Source organism: Meles meles, chromosome 17 (assembly GCF_922984935.1).
Source record: "Meles meles chromosome 17, mMelMel3.1 paternal haplotype, whole genome shotgun sequence".
Taxonomy (NCBI): domain Eukaryota; kingdom Metazoa; phylum Chordata; class Mammalia; order Carnivora; family Mustelidae; genus Meles; species Meles meles.
The window spans coordinates 27744926-27769680 of NC_060082.1; the positions used below are offsets into that span (position 1 = coordinate 27744926).

At 40.3% G+C, this 24755-nt stretch overlaps 1 protein-coding gene across 2 annotated transcripts; it reads left to right on the plus strand.

The window, feature by feature from the left end:
* The first annotated feature begins 44 nt into the window (after nt 1–44).
* On the plus strand, nt 45–20339 carry LOC123927978 (alpha-1,3-mannosyl-glycoprotein 4-beta-N-acetylglucosaminyltransferase C-like). 2 transcript variants are annotated; one of them, XM_045982970.1, is made up of 6 exons: nt 63–262; nt 591–650; nt 10451–10600; nt 14658–14832; nt 16003–16159; nt 19007–20339. In XM_045982970.1, exons 4-6 carry the CDS (start codon nt 14725–14727, stop codon nt 20140–20142), a joined length of 1401 nt encoding a protein of 466 aa, XP_045838926.1. In that variant the 5' UTR covers nt 63–262; nt 591–650; nt 10451–10600; nt 14658–14724; the 3' UTR covers nt 20143–20339. The 2 variants fall into 2 exon arrangements, with proteins under 2 accessions (XP_045838925.1, XP_045838926.1); XM_045982969.1 differs by lacking the exon at nt 10451–10600 and having other exon boundaries at nt 45–135.
* Nucleotides 20340–24755: the final 4416 nt, after the last annotated feature.

Consider the following 24755-nt stretch of genomic DNA (forward strand, 5'->3'; position numbering starts at 1 on the left):
TCACCGCAGGGCCTGCGGAGTACGTCATCATCCCGCGCCTACGGATTACCTGCCCGGGGGTTCGGTAGGGAATCGACCTGTGTGTGGTTTGCGGTTCTTCTGGGCAGTGTGGGATTTCGCTGCACGTCTTGTGAGGTGATTGGTGTCTCAGACCTGGATCCCACGCCCGTACTGACTAAAACTGAGTTTACATCCTGGTCCCCAGGATTTTCAGCTACTACCTCTGTCCACACACCGGGTTCGCTTCAGCACCCAAAGGACCGTACGTTGTCGCCTTGGTGCTTGCTATTCCAACATGAGTCTGTAAAGAGTCTTCACTCTTATTTCTTATACAAAAGCTATAAAGTTCTGAGTTCTCAAAATGGAGGGGCTCTTAAAAGTTGTTCGATGGACCACCATCCTCCAAAAAAAATTCTAGGAGGATCGATGAGAAAAGAAAATTGTCATTCCTTTGTGTTGAGAGAGAAAAAAGTCACAGTATAGGTTACAGAACGGCAAGGGAGCAGGATCCTGGACGCGTAGAGCTAGTTCGAATAAGAAGCTATTTCTAGTACTGAGTTATGTTCTTTGTCCTTCTCACTTGCTTGCAGTTCTCATAAGATGCTGGTCCAGGTCTTGAGAAGCCAGACATCCAACCTGCTGGACTCACCGTAAGATATTTAGGAAACGCGGGGATTTTTTGTTTTGTTTTTTTAAGATTTTATTTATTTATTTGACAGAGAGAGCACAGGTAGGCACAGTGGCAGGCAGAGGGAGAGGGAGAAGCAGGCTCTCCGCAGAGCAGGCGGCGGTTGTGGGACTCAGTCCCAGGACCCTGGGATCATGACCTGAGTGGAAGGCAGACACTTAACCAACGGAGCCACGTAGGCGCCCTAGGAAACTCTTGTTTTTAATGTGATTGCGTAATACATAAGAGTTCATTAGGAGCAAACCACTGCCCTAACATTGTCCTAATAGGCTTGAATCAATTAGGAATTATAATTGAAGCTGAATATAATTGATTGTAATTGTGAACTATTCAAATTTAATTTATCTAAAGGCATAACATAAGACAAGGATCCAATAGACTGTTAACTAAAAATTGTTGCAAATAATTTTCCATGTATACATAATTCATGTTTGTTGTCAAGTTCAAAATGCAGCTGATAAGCACTGAGCCTTCTCATTTCACAATGTTATCAATAAAAAATTAATAAGGCCAACGTTCGTGTAGATTTCTGCTGAAGTGGCACTTTGCTGAAAACACTCAGGGATCAGGACTCCAGCGGAAATCAAAAGTGCAAAAGATAAAAAAGTCCTATTAAAATGCTGTCACTGTTGCAGACTTAAAGGGTTTAACTGAAATGTTCCCATTTTCAACGGTGTGCACTACTACTTTAATGCATTGGAATGAAAGAAGTGCTAATCCCAAAACTGTTTATTTCACTTTTCAAATTTTCAAGAATTAGAAATAAGGCCACTCAGACCGTTAAGTCCTTTGGCCACTTTAGTGGAACAAAATACCTATAGGTCTTTTATTACACTTTTTATTAAAAAGCAATAACTTTTAATTAGTACCACTGTTAGCTTCCAGATCCAAAACACAGGTTCTTTTTAGAAAGACAAGTTGTAAACGTTACTAAAAGAGCTGTTGTATCTAAATGCAAGTAGCATGTAGTTATTAACCTAGTATTAAGAAGGGAGGAGAATGTTCTCAAGTCTTTGACCTCAACAAAGTGGAAAAATTAAGGACAATACATAAATACAGAGAGCATTAGGATGCTATCTTTCTAAGTTATATCCATCCTACTTTGGGGGTATTAAGTCATCCTTTATTTTGGGCTAATAGTAAATGATAGTGGTGGTGGTTGTTTTTTTGAGGTCCTTTCTTGTCAAAACTTAAAAGTGGCAAATCTATGCTGTTTATCAGAATCTTCTTTTAAATTTTAATAGCCTATGAGGTCCTAAGCCTAGGAACCATTGTTTTGGAGAGACTGGAAGATTGTTACTTCTGATCTGAAGAAATACATAATAGTAGCATTTCCTGTTGGAAGCAGTATAAAGCAATATAAAAAAGTAATAAAGAGTGTGCATTCTGAAGCCAGACTTACTTGGGTTCAGAAAATGTCTCTGCCTTATCCTTGTGACCTTGGAAAAGTTATTTAATCTTCCTGGGCCTCAGTTTCCTGTCTATAAACTAAAGATAATGATAACTCCTGCTTCATAGGGTTTTTGGAATAATGAAGTTAATCCATGGAAAGTATTTAAAATAACACATAGTAGTCTCTCAATAAATGTCAGCTGTTGTGGTGGTGGTGATAGTTAAAATTGTAGTGGTGTTTTTATTTAAATGCACCTAAGATGACTAAGGTCCTTTTTGCTTCTGTATGAAGAGAGAAATTGAAGCAAGACATACATTCTAGTTGATTAAAATGCTAGAAGACTAGCTGATACTTACTGAGTACTTACCACGCAATAAGACAGTACAGAATTCAAACTCAGATTATCTGGTTTCAAAGCTCGTATGTAAAATCATTGCACCATATTACCACTAAAATGAAGGGAATCATATGAAAGCTTTGCCTTTGAATGATATTAATAGCCTAAACAGATGAGGAGTCAAACAGTCGCTGAGAGGGGGGAAAATATATAGGACAGAAAACAAACTGAAAGGGTACTTAATGAATTTCTATGGTGTGCCAAAATCGTGGACAAAGTACGTGAACAATCTGATTCAAAAAATAAGAGTCAGTGGCACTAGAAAAAGTATATTAAATCTAGAGAAAAGTGCTTATGACTAACTTTTCATATACGTTATTTAAAATATAGTGTGTGGTAAAATAGTTTAAGATGGAGGGGTTTTTTTTTTTTCAGTTAAAAATAATAATAAATAGAGTAGTCTAGTAATGGGGAGCTCAGTTTCTAGAAACAGATGTCTAGGTTTAAATCCCTGTTCCTCCTCTTAATAGCTAATGACCTTGTAGGTGAGGAAAAAACTTTTCTTCTACCCTCTTAGGTTCTGTTCGTAGAGTCTTGCAAATTAAACTGACAAAAGACAGTTTATTTACATGTGCAACATGCACACACATGAGACTCCAGTGATGAGTAACTCAAAGAGATTATTAGGATTTGAGGTTTATATACCATCTTAATAGGTGAAAGGGAGGAGGAGCAAAGCACTTAGAGGAAAACAAATGACTTTTTGGAAAGATAAATGGATTTTCAGGAGAACAAACAGGAAATAAGAAAGTTTGTGAAGATGGTTTTCTCTCTTGGTGCAAGTGGTCTTTTTGTCTCCTTAAGGACCATAAAACTTCCCTAAATAAAGGATTTAAGGTAAGTTTTATTCTCATTCTTTTTCATTCTCGTTTTCCTTCTATTTCATCCTCGTCCTTCCTTCTGGGAGTAGATCTGCCCTCAAGGAGAATTTATGGTAGTTTTATTTCCCAGAAGTGGTTTCTTTTAGTCAGGTAAGGGAAGTCTAAAAGGCCTTTTCTTCTGCAGCTGTTGAATCTCAAATACCCTTAGCACAAAGTGGCATATTTGGGGGTGGCATATTCTGTACCCTTAACCTTGAACAAATTACTTAATCTCACTAAAATTCACTTTCCTTATCTATAAAATGGGCATAATAATGGCACTCAGTTAATAAAGTTGTTGTGAGGATTAAATAAGATAATATATGGAAAACTCTTAGCTCAGCACCTGGAATACAATAACAACTTAATGAAATTTGTTATTATTTGCTACACTTCAACTAGAAATCTACTGGTTTGAATCAGTGATTCTCAACCTTGGTTGCGCAACAGACTCCCTGGTGGGATTCACGAAGTACCCCTAGCCCCACAACCAAAGGTTCTTTTTCAATAAGTCTAGGGCCTGGGCACCCACTTTAAAAAAAAAAAAAAAAAAAAAAGACCCCCAGATAACTTTAATGTTCAGCCCAAATATTGAGGTTTAGATCAAGAGTGAACAAACTGGGGCGCCTGGGTGGCTCAGTGGGTTAAACTTCTGCCTTCGGCTCAGGTCATGACCTCAGGGCCCTGGGATCGAGTCCCGAATCGGGCTCTCTGCTCAGCAGGGAGCCTGCTTCCTCCTCTCTCTCTGTCTGCCTCTCTGCCTACTTGTGATCTCTCTCTGTCAAATAAATAAATAAAATCTTTTTTTAAAAAAAGAGTGAACAAACTAGTGGCTACCAGACAAATCTGTCCCATAACTACTTTTGAAAATAAAGTTTTAGTGGAACATGGTCACACCTATTTGTTTATGTGTATCTGTGGCTACATTTACTCAAATCTAAGATATTTACTGCTTACAGCAAGTTTGTCAATTCCTACTTTAGAATGAAGTTGCTGGGCAGCCTATACCACACGGGGGCAATACAGCCTCATTACAGGATCAAGATTTTAGGGACTATTAAACTTGAAAATTGACTGCTAAATTAAACACATCAGGAATTATAAAAATGAATATACTTTTCCTCCCTATAAGCTCTTTTCTCTAGTTTCCAATCATGCATAAGTCTATTCTGTATTGGAAACATCTACGCCAGGGGTACCTGGCTGGCTGTCTTTAGAGCATATGATTCTTAATTTCTGGGCTGTGACTTCAAGCCCTGTGTTGGGTGTGGAGATAACTTAAAAATAAAATCTTAAAAAAAAAAAAAACCTATGCTAGACACTGATCCCTCCTCTGTCTACCATTCATGTGTAGTAAAAAGAGCTTTTACCCATGGCCTTTCTTTAGCACCTAGTCATTTCTGGTGTCTTTGAACTCTGGCTTCAAAGCTCATTTGTTCATTGAAGGTTATTCTCCAGGATCACCAATGACCTCCTAATTGTATTTTCTGAGTTCTCTTTCTTGTATTTCTATGGAGAGCCCATCCTTCTTCAAACTCTCTACTCCATGGCATTTCACATTCTCAGTTCTCTTGCTATCTGGCCATGCTCACAGCTAAGAAGCTCTGTTCTTCTCCTTTAACCTGTATTCTCTTAATACACTCTGTTTAGGATGGGTATCACTCCAAGTAGGTGCACTACTTTCCTTTTGTAAGTTGTTATTAACCCTACAAAGTTTGAGAATTGGGTTGCTAACTTGCTAAACCATGGTTTAGTACAAAATGGGACAAGATAAGAAGAAATTGGTACTAGTTGAAGAGGTTTGATCAAGCATCACGTCCAAACGGCAGATCACATTAGGGGGTGGACACAACCTTCCTTAGCCTCATAAGCCCACACTTCGTGATTCAGTCAACTTTGAGAGCTAGACTCAAGTCTAACCTTAGAGACCTTTATACCATTTCCTCCATTAGGGAACATCTGCTCTGCTCCTTTCTTCTGAGTAACATAGGAGCCCTGTGGGATGCCAAAAAAAGAAAAATGAACTGCATTGCTACCTGTAAACACTGTACTTGCAACTTACTATAATTAGTTCCAAGCTCTGAGGATTACACTCAAAAATTCCTAAGGCCACGTCACCCTATAGCTACTGCCTAACTACTGTTACCATGCCAGAAAATATTACTACTAGGCTCCCTCCCACTCAGTAATTCTTTCTTTCCACAAACTGCTATAGATGGAACACCGTTCCCTCGATACAAAAGTATGAATATGTCATATTTTTGTTATGTTTTATATGTGGCAGGATAAGTGGAGCCAAATAACCGGGCTGGTCTTTGTATTTGGTGGCCTCACCCATAAAAAAGGCTAACAATGTCATCCATAGATTGGGGACAAAGTAGGGATGGTTGGTTATTTATTAAGCCAACTAATTGTTTCTTCCTTCAAATGATAAAATAGAATGGGCCCCTTTTCAGGAACGCTTGTACTAGAACTAAGACAAAGCTATTGAGAACCACGGGTTTAGATTGGGGCTCCGAATGGGTAGATGGGAAATAGAGGTTATAACCACACAGAGCTAAAAATAGCAAGCTGTACCACTCAGTGAATGCTAAGAATAAACAGAACTACCAGGAAGGGCCTTGAGGAACAAGTCTTAGCCACATGGGGAGAGTGGACAGCTCCAGCTGTGCATGTGGGAGAAGGTTGAAATGCTGGCCACATTTCCCCTGGACCTTCAGACTTGGGCTCAAACTGACAACCACATAATTACCTAAAATACCTAAACCTTCTACTTAACCTCACCCCATCAGCTTACATCCTCTGCAAATCAAAAACAACCTCCCCCTATCCTGCCTTGTTATCAGAAGCCTAGATAAATAAATCACATACCAGGGGAGAGTGACGTGGAGGGGGAACTCTATCATTAGTTCCTGCTCTACCCATGGCAGAGAGGCCAAAGGCTTTCCACCCCTGGGTTCATCTACCTCCCATAACCTGAGCTCACTGAGATTGCCTGACCTAGGCTCAAAGGTTTGACATATATGTTTTTTGGTAAATAATATTATACCAAACATTTTACCAAACCAAAGCCAAATAAATAGGTAACTAGTAAAGCTGTTTGCTACCTCCTCTTACTCATGCTGAACTAGACTATAGAACAACATAATGGGCGGCACCTGGGTGGCTCAGTGGGTTAAGCCTCTGCCTGCAGCTCAGGTTGTGATCTCAGGTTCCTGGGATCAAGCCCCGAATCCCCACATAGGGCTCTCTACTCATCAGGGAGCCTGCTTCCCCTCCCCTCTCTCTGACTGCCTCTCCACCTACTTGTGATCTCTCTATCAAATAAATAAATAAAATCTTAAAAAAAAAAAAAGAACAACATGATGGTAGAAGAGATTTTGACAGGAGGAGGACTTAGTTGGAATTTCCTAATCTCCTAGCTTGCAGTCGGTAGCCTTTTTGCCAAACTTACTCCCACACCAACAGAAAACCTAATGAACTGATTTATACAGAAAGAATTTTAAGCAAACCTGCACAAAGACACAGAACATGCCATAAGAAAAGAACACCTTGCTTAATTTGCTTCCAGCACACAGTATACACTCATGGGTGCCCAAGAAACTAGGGACTCAAAGGGTTTTTGCCTTCTCAGCACTAACAATGAGAAAGCACACGATATATAGTATTTTATCCTTAAATAGGTGATCATTCAAAATCCCAAGATTAAATCCACTAGGTTGGCCTGAATATTAATGTTTTAAAAATATTTTTCTGGGCACCTGGGTGTCTCAGTGGGTTAAAGCCTCTACCTTCGGCTCAGGTCATGATCCCAGGATCCTGAGATTGAGCCCTACATCGGGCGCTCTGCTCAGCAGAGAGCCTACTTCCCCCCTTCCCCTGCCTGCCTCTCTGCCTACTTGTGATCTCTCTCTCTCTCTCTGTCAAATAAATAAATAAATAAATAATATTTTAAAAAATTTTTTTCAAAAATAATGCTTTTTTTAGAAAGAGGTTTCTCCTAGAAACAGTAGAACTACATCAGGACCAGCAGAAGATATAGTCCTTTTTTTTTTTTTTTTTTTTAAAGATTTATTTATTTATTTATTTGACAGAGAGAGATCACAAGTAGACAGGCAGGCAGAGAGAGAGAGAGAGGGAAGCAGGCTCGCTGCTGAGCAGAGAGCCGGATGCGGGACTCGATCCCAGGACCCTGAGATCATGACCTGAGCCGAAGGCAGCGGCTTAACCCACTGAGCCACCCAGGCGCCCCAGAAGATATAGTCCTTTTAGCAAAAAGGACTGCAGGGGTTATGGACATTGGGGAGGGTATGTGCTGTGGTGAGTGCTGTGAAGTGTGTAAACCTAGCGATTCACAGACCTGTACCCCTGGGGCTAAAAATACATTATATGTTTATAAAAAAATTAAAATTTTTTAAAAAAGGACTGCAAACATAAGCCTAGGAGTTGATTTTTACATCTATCTTTTAGGTAAAGGACATCACTTTCAATTGATTCCCACCACCAAAACTATGATTTTCCTAGAATGGTGAGCAGAAAATAGGATCTTCAGAAAATTAAGAAGGGGCAGCTAGTTTGAGTAACACCTTTGATAAACATTCCCAAACACTCAAAACCACCGCACAGCTGAGCTTCCAGGGCTGAAAAATGGAAATGCTTGCCCATGGGAAAGAGCTGTGAGCTCACAAAAGATTCATACAAATCCTGTCTCTGGCATTTGGAAGTGGGGGTTCAGCATGTGTGCTGGGGAAAGGGGCTCTCAGGTAGAATATTCAACCTCAGCTCATTCTGAGGTAGCCTGATTCAGAAGCACCTGGGACAGTTCTCTACTCTGAGAGGTGTTCTAGAATTACTGAATACAAGAAGCTAGTTTAGAGGAAACAGCAATCTCTGAAGTCAGGTTTCAGGCCATTAAAGGTTTGTTTGTTTGTTTTAATTGAGGTATAATTCACACACCATAGAAATCGTCCTTTTAAAGCATACAGTTGGGTAGGTTTTTTTTTTTTTTATCATGTTCACAAAGTTGTGCAACCATCGCCAGTATCTAATTCAGAACATTTTAATCACCCCCAAAAGACACAGTTTTAATTATCAATTTTCTCTATTCTCCCTCTCCCAAATCCCTAGCAACCATTAATCTACTTTCTGTCTCTATGAATCTGCTATTCTGGACATTTCATATAAATGAAATCATACAATACGTGGCCTTTTGTGTCTGTCTGCTTTCGCTTAGCATGACGTTTTTAAGGTTCATGCATGTTGTAACGTGTATTAACAAGCACTCCATTCCCTTTTATGGCTGAATAATATTCCACTGCATGAACTATCTTACTTTGTCTGTTATCAATTGATGGACATTTGGATTGCTTCCACTTTCAGGCTATTTTAAATAATGCTGCTTTGAACATTGGTGTACAAATTTTTGTGTGGACATATATTTCCATTTCTCTTTGGTATATATATGAAAGTGGAATCACTGTATCATTTGGTAATTTTTTTTTAAGATTTTATTTATTTACTTGGCGGGGTGGGGGGCACAAGCAGGGGGAGTGGCAGGCAGAGGGAGAAGCAGACTTCCCACTGAGTAGGGAGCCTGATTATGACCTGAGCTGAAGGCAGATGCTTAACCAACTGAGCCACCCAACCCATTCGGTAATTTTAACTTTTTGATGAACTGTCAAACTGTTTTCCTAAGCAACTGTACCAGTTTACATTCCCACCAGCAATGTGTGAGGGTTCCACCTTCTCCACATCCTCACCAACACTTGTTATTGTCTATCTTTTTTATTATGGCCATTCTTGTGGGTATGACATAGTATGTCATTGTGGTTTTGATTTGCATTTTCCTATTGACTGATGATATTGAGCATATTTTCATGGCCAATAAGCCATTTGTACATCTTCCTTGGTGAAATGTCTATGTGAACACTCCATTCATAAATGGGTTGTCATTTTATTGCAACAGTTCTTTACTTATCAGTTTGGGGAGTATTGTTATGTTAATAACATTAAATCTGCTGTTTTCTTTTTGACTCATCAATACTTAACATTAATGAACAGGTACAAATTCATATTTTCCAAGATCTATTTTTCTTTCATTGTTAGCCTAATCCTCTCCCAGCCTACTGAGCTGTAGATGTCCAAAGCAATCCCATTGGCTGGAGGTAAAACCCAGTATTGCCGTGCTCTGGATGACGGAAAGAAGATTTGCACAAGTAGCCACTAAACCATTGGTTATTTCCTGTACCTGACCTCCCTTTTCTGCTCTGTAGTCCAGAAACATTTCTTTGAAAGACAGAAAATCCATAAATGGAAGCATCCTGTCAAATATGTCACCAACCATTTCATCCTTATGGGGTTGTAATGTGAAAGTTACCAAGTTAAATCCAGGAAGCCTCCAGCAGCTGTTTGTTCATATGCTTCTCTACCTAGTAAGTGTATTTGTTAAAAGTAAGCTATATGGGGGCGCCTGGGTGGCTCAGTGGGTTAAAGCCTCCGCCTTCGGCTCAGGTCATGATCCCAGGGTCCTGGGATCGAGCCCCGCATCGGGCTCTCTGCTTAGCAGGCGCCTGGGTGGCTCAGTGGGTTAAAGCCTCTGCCTTCGGCTCAGGTCACGATCCCTGGGATCGAGCCCCACATCAGACTCTCTGCTTAGCAGGGAGCCTGCTTCCTCCTCTCTCTCTCTGCCTCCTCTCTGCCTGCTTGTGATCTCTGTCTGTCAAATAAATAAATAAAATCTTTAAAAAAAAAAAAAGTAAGCTATATGGGTCACCTGTGGCTCCTGCCATTGGGATTTTGGGTAATTTTTATTCTCTTTTTTTTTGTAATTAATCCAAAGTTTTACATTGAACATGCATTGTATTTAAACTTGGGGGAAATACCAATAAATCTACTTTTATTTGGAGAAAAATGTGGCCCACTCCACAGTCCTGGATCTAGGTCAGAATCCCAGGAAGCTGGTGTCAGAACTTCCTCACCACTTCCCCAGGACCTTCACCAAGGAGCTGGTGTTTGGTGTGAAGTTAGAGGGTAAACAAGCCCCTTTGAGGGAGAACAATGGTTGTCAGGTGGAGTGTCACCTGAAAGCAGTGACCAACTTTGTCTTACCTCAGAGGGTGCAAATTCTGGCCCCAACCCAGCTCCCCTAAACATGGTACTTTCTTCTTCTTGACTTTGGAGAGAGTCTGGAACTCTGAAGAGGTGTGAAACTGAGTTCCTCTGCACTTCCCAAAAGAAGTCTCAGAACTACAGCTCCAGTAAAGGTGAGGACTTTCATGTGTTGTGGCTGAAACTTTTATATATATGAATATAGAAATACAAATAAATGTATATAAATATATATACATATATATATACACACACACACACATATATATATACTTAGTAGACCTATAAAGGAGCAGTTTCTATGTTATTGAAGTTAAGCCAGTAGAAATTCAAATTAAAAAGTTGTAAGTTTAGGATGCTAAATGTAATCCCCATGGCAACCACAGAGAAAATAGCTATAAAATACACACAAAAGGAAATGAGAAGATGATTAAAACATTTTGCTACCAAAAAAAAATCAACTAAACACAAAAGTAGATGGTAATGCAGGAAATAAGGGACAAAAATACTGTAAGGCATTTAGAAAACACATAACGAAATGTCAAAAGTCACTCTTAGGAGTAATTACTTTAAAGTGACTAAACTGTCTAATCAAAACAGATGTTGGCAGAATTGACTTAAAAAACTGATCTGGGCATTTGGGTGGCCCCGTCGGTTGAGCATCTGACTCTTGATTTCGGCTCAGGTCATGATCTCAGGGTCCTGGGATTGGGCCATCGTCAGACTCCATACTCAGGGCAGCCTGCTTGTCCCTCTCTCCCTGCTCCATCTCCTCTCACTGTCTCTCTTTTTCTCTGTCTTTCTCTCTGTGTTAAAATAAATAAACAAATAAATAAAATCTTTTAAAATAATCTGATCCAACTGTGCTATCTATGTGAGACTCGGTTTTTTTTTTTATTTTTTTTAAATTTTAAGTAATCTCTACACCCATTCACAAGACCAAGATCAAGAGTCACTTGCTCCATTATTAATCCAGCCGGCACCCTGAGAGACTTGCTTTAGATCCAAAGACACCAACAGGTTGCAAGTGAAAAGATGGAAAAAAAATATTCCATGTGTATACTAAGCGAAAGAGAAAGGTGGCTGAACTAATACCAGACAAAATAGACATTAAATAGACATTATAGCAAAAAAGTTTATAAGAGACAAAGAAGGGCATTTTAAGATCTCATTAAAGTGTTCAACACAGCAAGAAGATATAATTATGAACATTTACATACCTAATAACAGGTCGTCAAAATATAAGCAGCAAAAACTGATGGAATTGAAGGGAGAAATAGTTATACAGTAATAGTTGAAGAATTCAATATCCCACTGACAATAATGAATAGAACAACTAGACGTAGAATAAGTAAGGAAATAGAGGACTTAAACTGCACAGTAAACCAACTAGATTTAGCAGGCATTTCAGAGCACTTTACCCACCAACCACAGAATACACCTTCCTCTAAAGTGCACATGGAACATTTTACAGGATTGATATGTCAGGACACAGATTAAGTCTCAATCCATTTAAAAAGATAGGTATCGGGGCGCCTGGGTGGCTCAGTGGATTAAGCCCCTGCCTTCGGCTCAGGTCATGATCTCAGGGTCCTGGGATCAAGCCCCGCATCGGGCTCTCTGCTCTGCAGGGAGCCTGCTTCCTCCTCTCTCTCTGCCTGCCTCTCTGCCTACTTGTGATCTCTCTCTCTATCAAATGAATAAATAAAATCTTTAAAAAAAATAAAATAAAATAAAAAATAAAAAGATAGGTATCATACAAAGTATCCACTCTTAACAAAATCGGATGAAGTTAGCAATCACTAACAAAAGGAAAACTGGAAATTTCACAAAATTGTGGAAATTAGCACACTTTTAAACAACCAGTAAATCCCAAAAGAAATCACCAAAAAATTGGAAAATATTTAAATGAATGAAAATAAAAATACAACATGCCGAAATTTATGGGACATAGTGAAAGTGGTTCTAAAGGGAAAGTTTATAGCTATAAATGCTTACACCAAAAAAAATCAGAAAAATCTCAAACCAGTAACCTAACTTTACAATTCAAGGATCTAGATATAGCAAAACAAACTAATCCAAAGATAATGGAAGGAAATAATAAAGATGAAAGCAAAGATCAATGAAATATAGAAGAGAAGTCAATGAAACCAAAAGCTGGCTCTTCTAAAAGAGCAACAAAATTGAAAATGTGTTAGCTCGATGGACGAAGAAAAAAAGAGAACACTAAAATTACTAAAATCAGAAATGAAAGTGGGGACATTACTACCAATTCTACAAAAACAAAAAAGTATAAGAGAGTACTATGCTGGGCGCCTGGGTGGCTCAGTCAGTTAAGTGTCTGCTTTTAGCTCAGGTCATAATCCCTAGGACCTGGGATTGAGTCCCACATCGGACTCCCTCCTTCTCCCTCTGCCTCTGCCCCTCCACCCTGCTCATGCTTGCTCACTCTCTCTGTGTCAAATAAATAAATAAAATCTTTTAAAAAAATGAACAAAGACCTTAATAGACATCTAGCTAAAGGAGATATACAAATGACAGAAAAGCATATGAAAAGATGTTCCACATCATATGCCATCAAGGAAATGAAAATTAAAACAACAATGAGGGGCGCCTGGGTGGCTCAGTGGGTTGGGCCTCTGCCTTCGGCTCAGGTCATGATCTCAGGGTTCTGGAATCGGGCCCCGCATCGGGCTCTCTGCTCAGTGGGGAGTCTGCTTCATCCTCTCTCTCTGCCTGCATGTGATGTCTCTCTCTCTCTCTCTCTGTCAAATAAATAAAATCTTTAAAAAAAAAAATTTAAAAAAGGGGTGCCTGGGTGGCTCAGTGGGTTAAAGCCTCTGCCTTCAGCTCAGGTCATGATCTCAGGGTCCTGGGATCGAGCCCTGCATCGGGCTCTGCTCTGCAGGGAGCCTGCTTCCTCCTCTCTCTCTGCCTGCCTCTCTGCCTACTTGTGATCTCTGTCTGTCAAATAAATAAATAAAATCTTTTAAAAAATTTAAAAAAAAAAACAACAATGACAAATACCACCACTAACCTATTAGAATGGTCAAAATCTAGGACACCCGACAGCACCAAATACTAGTGAGGGTGTGCATCAACAGGAACTCGGATATATCATAATGGGGATGGAAAATGGTACAGCAACTTTGGAAGACATTTTGGTGTTTTTTTACAAAACTAAACCTACTTTTTTTTTTTTAAGGTTTTATTTAGTTATTGGTGAGAGAAAGAGAGAGAACGCGAGCACAGGCAGGGGGAGCTGCACTCCCTGCTGAGCAGGGAGCCCGACACTGGACTCGATTCTAGGACGCTGGGATCATGACCTGAGCCAAAGGCAGACACTAAACCATCTGAGCCAGCCAGGCATCCCAAAACTAAACCTGCTCTTAACATACAATTCGGAAGTTGAGTTCCTTAGTATTTACCCAAAGGAGGTGAAAAACGTGTCTGCACAAAAACCTGCACGGGGATATTTCTAGCAGCTTTTTTCATAATTGCTCAAACTTGGAACCCACCAAGATGCCCTTTGGTAGGGGAATGGTTAGATAAATAAAGCGTGGTACATCCAGACAACAGAATATTATTCAGTGCTAAAAAGGAATAAGCTATAAAGTCATGAAGAGACATGGAAATACCTTAAACGCATCTTACTAAGTGAACGAAGGCAGTATGAAAAGGCTACTCACTATGCGATTCCAATATAGGATGTTCTGGCAAAGACAAAACCATGGAGAAAGTAGAAAGATCAGTGGTTTCCAGGAATTAGGAGAGAGGGAGGGATGAATGGGCAGACCACTGAGGGTCTGTAGGGCAGTGAAAATACCCTGTAAGATACCATAATAATGGATACGTGTCATTTATACATTTGTCCAAATCCATCAAATACACCATTAAGATTGAACCATTATGTAAACTATGGGTTTCGGGGGACAAAGCTGTGCTAATGTACGTTCATCAGTTGAACAACTCACACTGATGAGTGATGTTGATCACAGGGGAGGCTATGCCTGTGTAGGAGTGGGAGGTATGTGGAAAATCTCTATATCGTCTTCTCAATGTAGCTGTGAACCTGAAACTGCTCTTTTAAAAAGTCTTTTTTTTTTAAAGAATGCTACTTATATAAGTAAACTGTATACTGTAAACTTCCTTGATTCATGAAAAAAAATTACTATCAAATGAAAACTTTTCTCGATACTCTCTAAATTGCAGACATCCGAATATACATCCAAGGATCATAGACTAAGAAACAGCTCTACAAGCTCCCAGCCCCAACACCATGAAAGATTTTCTATGGCTACTCATTGTTATTGCAACTGTAATGGTGTTCCCGATCTGCTTTTTCATTAGAGAAAATCCCTTTGATACTACAAGTTTCCTATCTTTGGTGAGTACCAGAAACTATGGATTGGGCAAAGTTAAAATCCCTTGACTTAAAAAAACAAAGAAAAAACAGATTATCTAATTATCTATTTGTGTGAAATTGTGACTAACACTGTAGACACTCAAAGAAGAAAAAAGATAATGAATTTGAGGACTCAGCATATCATTTTTTTTTGATGGAGAAAAGAAGGGATGCGGCACTCCAGAACAGAGAATTTAGGGCTGAGGAAAAAATATCGCTTATTTAATACTTCGGCAAAATTGGCCCTTTTTTAATAGCAATTGATGAGACATAAAATACTCTGACAATTACCATATGATCTCTCTGATATGAGGAATTTGAGAGGCAGGGTGGAAGGTCGTGAGGGGGAGGGAAAAAAATGAAACAAGAGGGGATCAGGAGGGAGATAAATATAAGAGACTCTTAATCTCAGGAAACAAACTGAGGGCTGCTGGGCAGTGGTGGGGGGAGGGATGGAGTGGCTGGGGGATGGACAATGGAGAGGGTATGTGCTATGGTGAGTGCCGTGAATAGTGTGAGACCAACAATTCACAGTGGTAACCCTGAACTGAATAATACATTATATGTTAATTTTTTTTAAATATTCTCTTTGTTTAGTAAGTTTCCCATTTTAGAAAATTCCCTTCAGTTTTAAAGTTACATATCTCCTCCGGCCCACTTTATATAGTAGGATTCTGAATTTCAGAAAAATTAAGTCATTTATCCAAGCCAAGAAAAAGTCTCTAGAGTTGAGAAAATTGTCCTAGAAATGAGAAATGACAAGAAAAGGGAGAGTGGTAAACGAATTTAGAAGAGTGAAGTGTCACCTAGAGGAAAGAGTTTAGATTGGGACATTGGGGTGGAATTGCCTTCTCTCCTATATCTCTCACACTTAATCTATGTTTTGCCCTTCACAGAACCTATATCAAGCTGTAGTCATAGGGAACCCAGGAGAGCAGGCGAAATTCCAGTTCCCTTCATCCCAAGACCCACAGTTTATACAAGAGCCCCTCGTGTAGAACTTCTTTAGAGAATAAGGAAGACATTGAAGTCAGCCCTGAGCAACATGCCCTGTATCCTAGAGATACTTTGTTGTGTCGTACAAAGAGAATCCACTCAACTATTATTCCCAAAGGGCTTGAATAATAGAGCTGAAACTTACTTTTTTCTCAGGAGGAAAAGGAGATGGTAGCTTGGCAGAGAGCCCGGATGCTGATCAACCCTGGTAGAACAAACCACTTGGAAACCTTCAAAAATATGCAGAAAAAGTTAGAACTGCTCAAAAACATAAACTCCCAAATCTTGATTGGAGCTCCTCCTTTGAAAAAAAGTGAGTATGCACAAGCGGTATGGAACATGCTGGGACAGGTCAGACAAGAGTAGAGACAGAAGGCAGTAGAAAGGAAATGGAACTATGACAGCATTTGATACAGTGGATCACTCTTCTTTTAACATCCTTCAATTGCTTACAGAATTCCAAACTCTCCTGGTTTTCCTCCAGTTTCACTAGTAGATCCTCAGTCTCTTTTGCTGGCTTATCTTCTCTCTCCATTGCCTAAATGTTGATGTATCCTAGTTCTTGTCTAGACTCACAGTCTTGGTGACCTCATCTAGTCTCACAGCCTTAACTACCATCTGTATGCTAATTACTCTCAAAAGTACAGCTCCAGCCTAGATCTGACTGTGGTCCTCACCGACTTCTGCAGTAACGGTACCGCTCTTTCCCCTATCGCTGGTAACTGTGCTAGCACCCGTTACGAAGTCTATGGTTAGAGACTATGTGGCTTTTATCTGTCAGCTCCACCAGGACTTTGTGATTCTCTACACTGAACAAGCTTCATTCTGGCATTGTGTAGCCTTCTGAGGTCCAGCTATGGCACTCATTTGATCCCCGTAAGTTGTGATGGTATTCGATACGAAAAAATAAACCTTGTGACAGAATAACCATTAACTGACTCAGATACTTTAAGAATTCAAAGGACAACACAAAGTTCTTTATTTTCAATAAAATAAGATTAAGTTCAAGAGGGCTTAAGCTTGTTGGTCTTAAAAATACAAAGAACTCTCAGCGAGGAAAAACTACATCTTTCTTTAAGTTTAAATGCATTTTTGAATTGAATGCATTTTGAAATATCTGTCTGAACCCATGATGTGTTTTATTTTTTAAAAAAAATTTTTTAGGGGGCACCTGTGTGGCTCAGTGGGTTAAGCCTCTGCCTTCGGCTCAGGTCATGATCTCAAGGTCCTGGGATGGAGCCCCATGTTGGGCTCTCTGCTCAACAGGGGGCCTGCTTCCTCCTCTCTCTCTGCCTGCCTCTCTGCCTACTTGTGATCTCTATCTGTCAAATAAGTAAATAAAATCTTTTAAAAATAAAAATAAAAAATAAATAAATGGGCTCAGGACCCAACTTCAAGAGACTACTTGCCTAAGATAGGACAATTTAAACATCAATAAAATTTCTGTGGTTTGAATCATAAAATTCATGAGTTCATATGGATACCAAAACAGACAAACAAACAAACAAAAAACCAACCAACCAGTTTTGTCACAACTGGAAAATGCTAGGCAACCAATCATTATTTTGAAAGCTGGTAAGTAAAAGGTAAGAATCAAATACTTATCTCATTTATCTATATGAACTATACCACTGGGTAACCAGAGAGGAGATTAGGGGAACTTTCACTTTATAGAAACATTCCAGATAATGAATGCAGAAGGAATGTTTGATTTAAAATTTCACCATATTACAACCCTTAGAGTATTAATGGATCTAGACACTGAACATCAAAGGCTGCTAAGATCCTAAAAACAGAAACAGTTTCCCATTGTGTGCCTTCTGATGGAAGAACGTATCAGATAAACCTACGCTGAACTCGATCAAGTCACCATATCCATATTTTCTACAAACTTCTTTTCATACAAGCCTGTCCTTTTACCGAAAAGTATGATTTCTTCTTCAATCTCTCTGAGGATTGGTGGTAATATACTTGAAATGTTCTTCATTTCCGGATTCCCTCTATCACATTTTTGCAGTTTTCTTTCTGGTCGAGTCGTTGTTTTTCTTCCATTATGTTGGTGATTCTTGTTTCATACTTATATTCAAATGTTCTTTGATTCTTGTTTCAGATTTATATTCCAGGATCTAGAATAAACAGTGTAATTCTCTACAGATAACCGCTCCTTTTTGCCTCTCTGTAGAAGTGTATTGTGATTATAGAAGCCTGCCTCATTAGATTATGGGGGAGCAGTGACACATAGAGGAAGTAAGGAATGTGGATAACAGATCTTCTGGGTGAGGTGTCCTGCTAAACTCTCCCAGTAGAACCCTAAGTCATGTGGGGAATTTCCCCCATTTATCTGCTTAGACACTCTGACAGGCTCTACATTTCTGAATGTCTACTTGAGGGAGTGTAAAGATAAATGCCGTAGTCAGCTGTGCTCTCTCTTTTCCCCCTTCTTCTGTTGCCTGGAGTTCTTGCCTGCATTTCTGATGTTCTTTCCACCCCCAGAATTCACACCCTGGGCCTTTGCCTGGCAAACCTTCCACTTTATTTAGACAGAAATCCTTATGACTTTAGCCTGGGCATGTGTGTTGCTACCACCAGCCTCTTGGTGATCACTGGTCTAGTGGTTCTGGAAACAGTTCTGTAATGATCCAGGTGACCATCCCAGAGTCCACACCTCTCTATCTAGTGGCTCAAACTGAGAACATTTCTGAAGTTCTGATACATACGGATGCGTCTGTGCAGATGTTTTCTCTGTGTGTCTTTGGGGCTATAAATTCTACTTAGATTTCTCCACCAATCCTGTTCCAAATTCTATATTCCAGAAATTCTTCAAATAGGATTATCTTTTCATGGCAACCTTCCGGGTTTCTCAGTGGGACTTTGGGTGGAAGGAGACGTAGATGCAATGATTTTAGTTTATCTTCTTTATCTATTTCTCCCACAACAGTTTTTCAAAGATAATCTTTTTAACTCACAACTTATGACCAAATATTTTTAACTTCTAATATGGTCCATACCCAGGCCTGGGGCGAAAAATGTAAAATAACCAGAGGGACAAATGAATTTAGCATATGGAAAGACCTAAGAAAGCATTATAACCTCACTCATAGCAACTATTTTCCTCACTTCTCTAAAGTTGTTAAAGGTCCTCTTTTCTCCCCAATCCTAGAACTGCTGACCATAGGGATTTCCTCAGTTCAACATTCCAGTGGGAGCTACCTCTTGGACACCCTGCAATCTCTCTTCATTGCTTCCTCCTCATCTGAGCGGAAACACTTCATTGTCTTGGTGCAACTGGCAGATCCTGACCTCAAGTGGCTTGGTCAAATGATCTCCAACATCTCAACCCTGTTTAAACCATATATCCAGGCCAGACAGCTAGTAGTGTTCAATACGCCTCTTAAAAACTATCTTCTTTTCAAGGACCTTAAGAAAAACTTTCATGACACCCCAGCCTATGTAGCCTTCCACTTCAAGCAGAACATGGATTATGCCTTCCTCATGAACTTTGCGACCAACCTCTCTGACTATTTTCTGGTGATCGAAGATGATGTGACATGTGCTCCAGGATTTGTCACCCAGATAGCTACTGCAGTGTCTGCATGGAGAAACAAACCTTGGCTGACTCTAAACTTCTCTCAGCTGGGCTTCACTGGAAAACTCTTTCGTACTAGAGACCTTCCCTGCTTGGTTCACTTCCTTTTCCTCTTCTACCAAAAAATGCCCTGTGACTACCTCCTCACTCATTTTCATGACCTTCTCATGGAACCAGCACCAATCCAATTCTTCCCTTCCCTTTTCCAGCACATGGGTAATTACTCCTTCTTTGACAGCAAATTCAGTAGCCTCAAAGATAAAGAGATTGAGGAAAATGACCCTGGTTCTCCCAGCAACCCTGCTGCTTCCATCTACACCAGCTTGAAGGTTGCCAATGACTCTGTTCTCATGAATGCCTATAGCTTGGATAAGAGTTTCTTTTATACCAAATCAGCGGAGGCTGGCAGTCATCTGACTGTGGTTTTGGATGCACCTGCCAAAGTGTTCCAAGTTCAAGTGCTGACTGGCTCTCACCTAAAAGGCAAGAATCAGCTGGAAGAGGGACAAGTAGAACTGGGCTATGATGCTACCAATAGGGTCAAAGACTGTGATGACTATATTCTACTGGGGCTACTAGAAAATGGCACCCTGAATAAGCAGGTATTATCTGATGAGTCTGGGAAGAAGGTAAAATGTGTGAGATTGCTTGTGACAGCCACTCCGCCCTCTGGAATAATAGTCAGACACATCAACCTGTGGATTAAGTGAAATTTAATCATATTGAAGAAGCCATTGGAAGTTCTGGGAGGGATTGAGTTGGAGTTTAGAATCTATAGAGATTTAAAAAAATTAAAGTCTTGAAATTGGTCAAGGACATCTCACTCTTGGGTCCTTTCAGGATTCTTTTTTTTTTTTTTTCTAAGATTTTATTTATTTCTTTGACAGAAGAAAGATATCACAAGTGGGCAGAGAAAGAGGGGGAAGCAGGCTACCCGCTGAGCAGAGAGCCCAATGTGGGGCTCAATCTCAGGACCCTGAGATCATGACCAGAGCCGAAGGCAGAGGCTTAACCCACTGAGCCACACAGGTGCCCCTCCTTTCAGGATTCTTAACACAGAAGACATAGCATGTTGAAAGGCAGAGTGAAGGTAACATCCTCTTGGTCCCAGACAGCCACTAGTGGAAGAGGCAGGATTTTTAACCCTTCCCTGGTTTTCTTTTTTTTTTTTTTTCTTTCCTGATTTTCTATGCAAAAGGATCTACCATCCAAAATTCTTCCCTTGGGACAAGAACACCAGACTTCTAGAAGCAACAGGAATATATGGGTAGGACTGACTGGATGTTCATATCCCAAGACTCTAGCAGTGCATGAGAGAAAACAGAGGATCTTTCTAAGAGCCAAGAAATAGAGTCATTAAAGGCTGCACTTCCTACGTGACCAAAAAAAAAAAAAAAAATTAGTTGGTCAGGAGAGGAACATGACTACTTTCTCTGCGATCTCATTATCCCATTATAAGGCAGTCATTCATTTGATATTTATTGTGTAACCTTTATATTAGGCACAGATTTTGTCCTACCTGATCCCCTAATATGTCAGGGTATTCCTTTTTAAATAGCATCAAAATTATTAAAAATTATTTTCTCTGATTTTGGCTGCTCTTGTCTCCAGCATAGTCTTATCTCTGGGATTATAAGGCAACTGGGATGTTTCTGATGGGAAAAACTGGATATTTTGCTAACATTTTTTCAGTTCAGTTTTACTATGAGCTCTCTATTCCAGGAAGAATCTGAGCTCTGAGCCCTGAACTCAACTAATGTGCATTGTTTGGTTTTCACTAGCTTGAGAACTATAATCCATGAAGGTACAGATTAAGGAAAAAGAAAGTACCACTTGAAGAGGGATATTTGGGAAGAAATGGAATAAAAAACCAGGCAGTATGTCCAAATGAGTTGTAATAAAAATGGATAGAAAGAGCTTGGGGATTCAGAAACAGGATAATGGGATGGAAACAAGGAGAAGGGATGTGGGGGGAGCCAAACAAGGATGCGAGGCAGAAGCTTTGGGAGCATCATATGCAGGGAAATGGGGCAAGTGTATATGGTTGGCATAAAAATGTATTGTTTAAATCGGCTCCAAGCATCATGACTGACAGCTCCGCTGCTGTTCTCTGGATTCACCACAGTTTGGTGCCAAGGTCACACTTCCCACAGAATGCTCCCAGCCAATAAGTGACGATAGCAGGGGTGCTAGCAAGGCCCATCCTGGTAAGGTGGGGGACTCCTCCAACAGATGACATTGGCTCAAGAACTCTCCGTCAGCCTGTTTTAAATTTAAATTCTTTAACCAACATACAGTACATCAGTAGATTTTTTTTAAAGATTTTATTTATTTGACAGAGAGAGAGATCACAAGTGGGCAGAGAGAGAGGAGGAAGCAGGCTCCCCGCGGAGCAGAGAGCCCGATGCGGGGCTCGATCCCAGGACCCTGAGATCATGACCTGAGCCGAAGGCAGAGGCTTAACCCACTGAGCCACCTAGGCGCCCCTCCATTAGCCCGCTTGAAGCTGTTTTGGAACCATGCTGCAATCCTAGACTCTTCTTATCAATTTCTTCTTCTCTGCCACCTTCCACAGTTGTCAACCTTCACTACACTCTGAAGTCTCTCCATGCCTTCTCCTTCTCCCTCCACTAATCTCTTGGATATCATAACCCCATTCGTGTCAGCTTCTTGGCAGGCGTGAACTAATACACGGGGTACTAAGAGTGCACTGAGGAAGTGGATAGTAAGGTGAGGATTTGCGGCTGGTTATGCAGGACCCGTGGGAAGTTGTAGAAATAGAGGTTAAAATAGGTTAATAGAATATGACATCACTGTGGACAAAACAGGCAGATAAGAAGACTGCTACTTGATATTTACAAGCAAGAAAAGGCAAAAATGGAGGAACAGGAGGTTGAGGGCCGTCTCCCCAGTGAAAAGTCACAAACTCTTGCTTAGTTCCTGGACTCAAGCCAATTTTCAGGCCTATATACATTGACAGAAGTGGCCAAGTCCCCAGAAGGAAGACCCTGTAACAACAACTTCTGTAAGCATTCCCCAATCCCCCCCCAAAGGACCTATAGCCATTTATTTGGATAATTGTACAACTGGAGAAGGGGAATATCCAGGCATTTTCACAACTATTGCACACAAGTTCTGAGCTGATATTGATATCCAGGATCAAAGCATAATCATGGCGTCCTGTTAGAGTGGGAACTTAAGGGGGGCACATTATAAATGGTGTCCTCGACAAAGTCATGCTTACAGTGTATCACTATGTCTACAGACCCATTCAGTGGCCATCCTTTCAGTTCCTAAGTGTCTAATAGGAATTCATGTATTTGGCTGTTGGAGTAACCCCACACTGGATCCTTGGTCTATGGGCTAAGAGCTATCATAAAGGGGAAGGGCAAGTGGAAACCCCTGAAACTGCCCCTATTCCTGGTCAAGAGAGTAAATCAAAAACAAAATGCCAAGAGGGGAAGGCAAGGATGGCAGAGATTAATGTTACTAGTAGACACCTAAAGTATAAATTGTGGAGGTCCCTATAATATCTATTTAATTCACTAGTCTAGCCCATGAAGAACCCAGACAGCTCCTTAAAAATGACCGTAGACTACCACAAGCTCATCCATTTAGTAGCCATGACTGCAGCTGCTGTGTCAGATATACTGTGTTAATATAGATTAATACGCCCTTGAGCTCATACTACGCAGCCATTGACTTAGAAAATGCATCCTTTTCTATTCTGATTAGAATAGAAAATCAGAAAGACTTCACATTCACATGAGTTGACAATATTCATTCACATTTTTGTCCCACAACTATGTAAACTCAGGGGCACCTGGGCCGCTCAGTTGGTTAAGCATCCACCTTCAGTTCCCACCCATCTTGTATGAATCTCTACATCAGTCTATCTTTTATTGACCTTCTGCCCATTTTATTTTTTTTTTAAGATTTTATTTATTTATTTGACAAAGAGAGAGATCACAAGTAGGCAGAGAGTCAGGCAGAGGGTGGGGTGGAAACAGACGCCCTGCTGAGCAGAGAACCCGATGCGGGACTCGACCCCAGGACCCTGGGATCATGACCTGAGCCGAAGGCAGAGGCTTTAACCCACTGAGTTAACCCACTTTTAACCACTAAGCCACCCAGGCGCCCCTCTTCTGCCCATTTTAAAAGCAATTTGTTGTGTGCTGATGGGAAAACACAGTTGGTTACTTGTGATCAAAATTAAGTTGGGATATCTTAAGACAACTGAGCAAAGTCTCCCAAGAGTTAGAGTCTAGAAATGCAAATGCCAAGACCCAAGGCCAAAGGCAGGGTCAAGGCAGCATCTATAAATAACAGACTCTTAATAAATATTTCTTCTCTTTATTTAACCACATTTCATCATATGTAGGGACAATATTATATGCATTCAATGGCATTTATGAGGACTCAATAAGAACACATTAGCAAGTGACTTCCCATTCCATCACCACCATGTCTGCCACAAAAGGTGCTCGGTAAATACTCTCTCTTAGCTCTTTTTCTTTGCATTATATCAGAGGTGGTATTGAAAATTTAGAAACTAGGTGGAGGGGCTCCTGGGTGGCTCAGTCATTAAGCATCTGCCCTCGGCTCATTAAGTCATTAAGCATCTGCCCCCGCATTGGGATCCCTGCTCAGCAGGGAATCTGCTTCTCCCTCTCCCCTCCCCCTGCTTGTGTTCCCTCTCTCGCTGTGTCTCTCTCTGTCAAATAATAAATAAAATCTTTTTTTAAATAAAATAAATAAAATAAAAACTAGGTGGGACAAGAACATTTCAATTAAAACAGGCACTGGCCCCAGCAGTAGGACAGGGTACTAGAAGTCTCCTGAAGTGCCAGTTCTTAACTGTTATTGCCAGGTCATGCAAGGCTTGGGGAGTATCAGGGAAGAGAAAGAGATGCCTCCTGGGACACTGGACCACACCCAAGGGCAGGTGTTTACTAATTGGTTGTTAACTGGGTTGAACATCAACCCTGTATTACTCATAAGAGTTTCACAATCTGGGTCAAACTTCTCAGACTCATATATTTCTGCCTCCTGCAGCCAAAACTCAGATCAACTAATACACCCTTTCCCTTGGATCCACCTGGAAAATTCCCAATCCACTCTCAAATTCTAGCTCAAATGTAAATTCCTCTAGGGAGTCTTTCCTGATCACCCAGAGATAGAGTTAACACCTTTCTGGTATTTTTCATAATCTATTATGTTGGACTCTACTATAGCACTTTGTTCAATCAAGAAATTATACTGAGTCCCTTCCATGTCATAAGAATTGAGCTAATAAATACCCTACAGGTATTATAACTTTGTC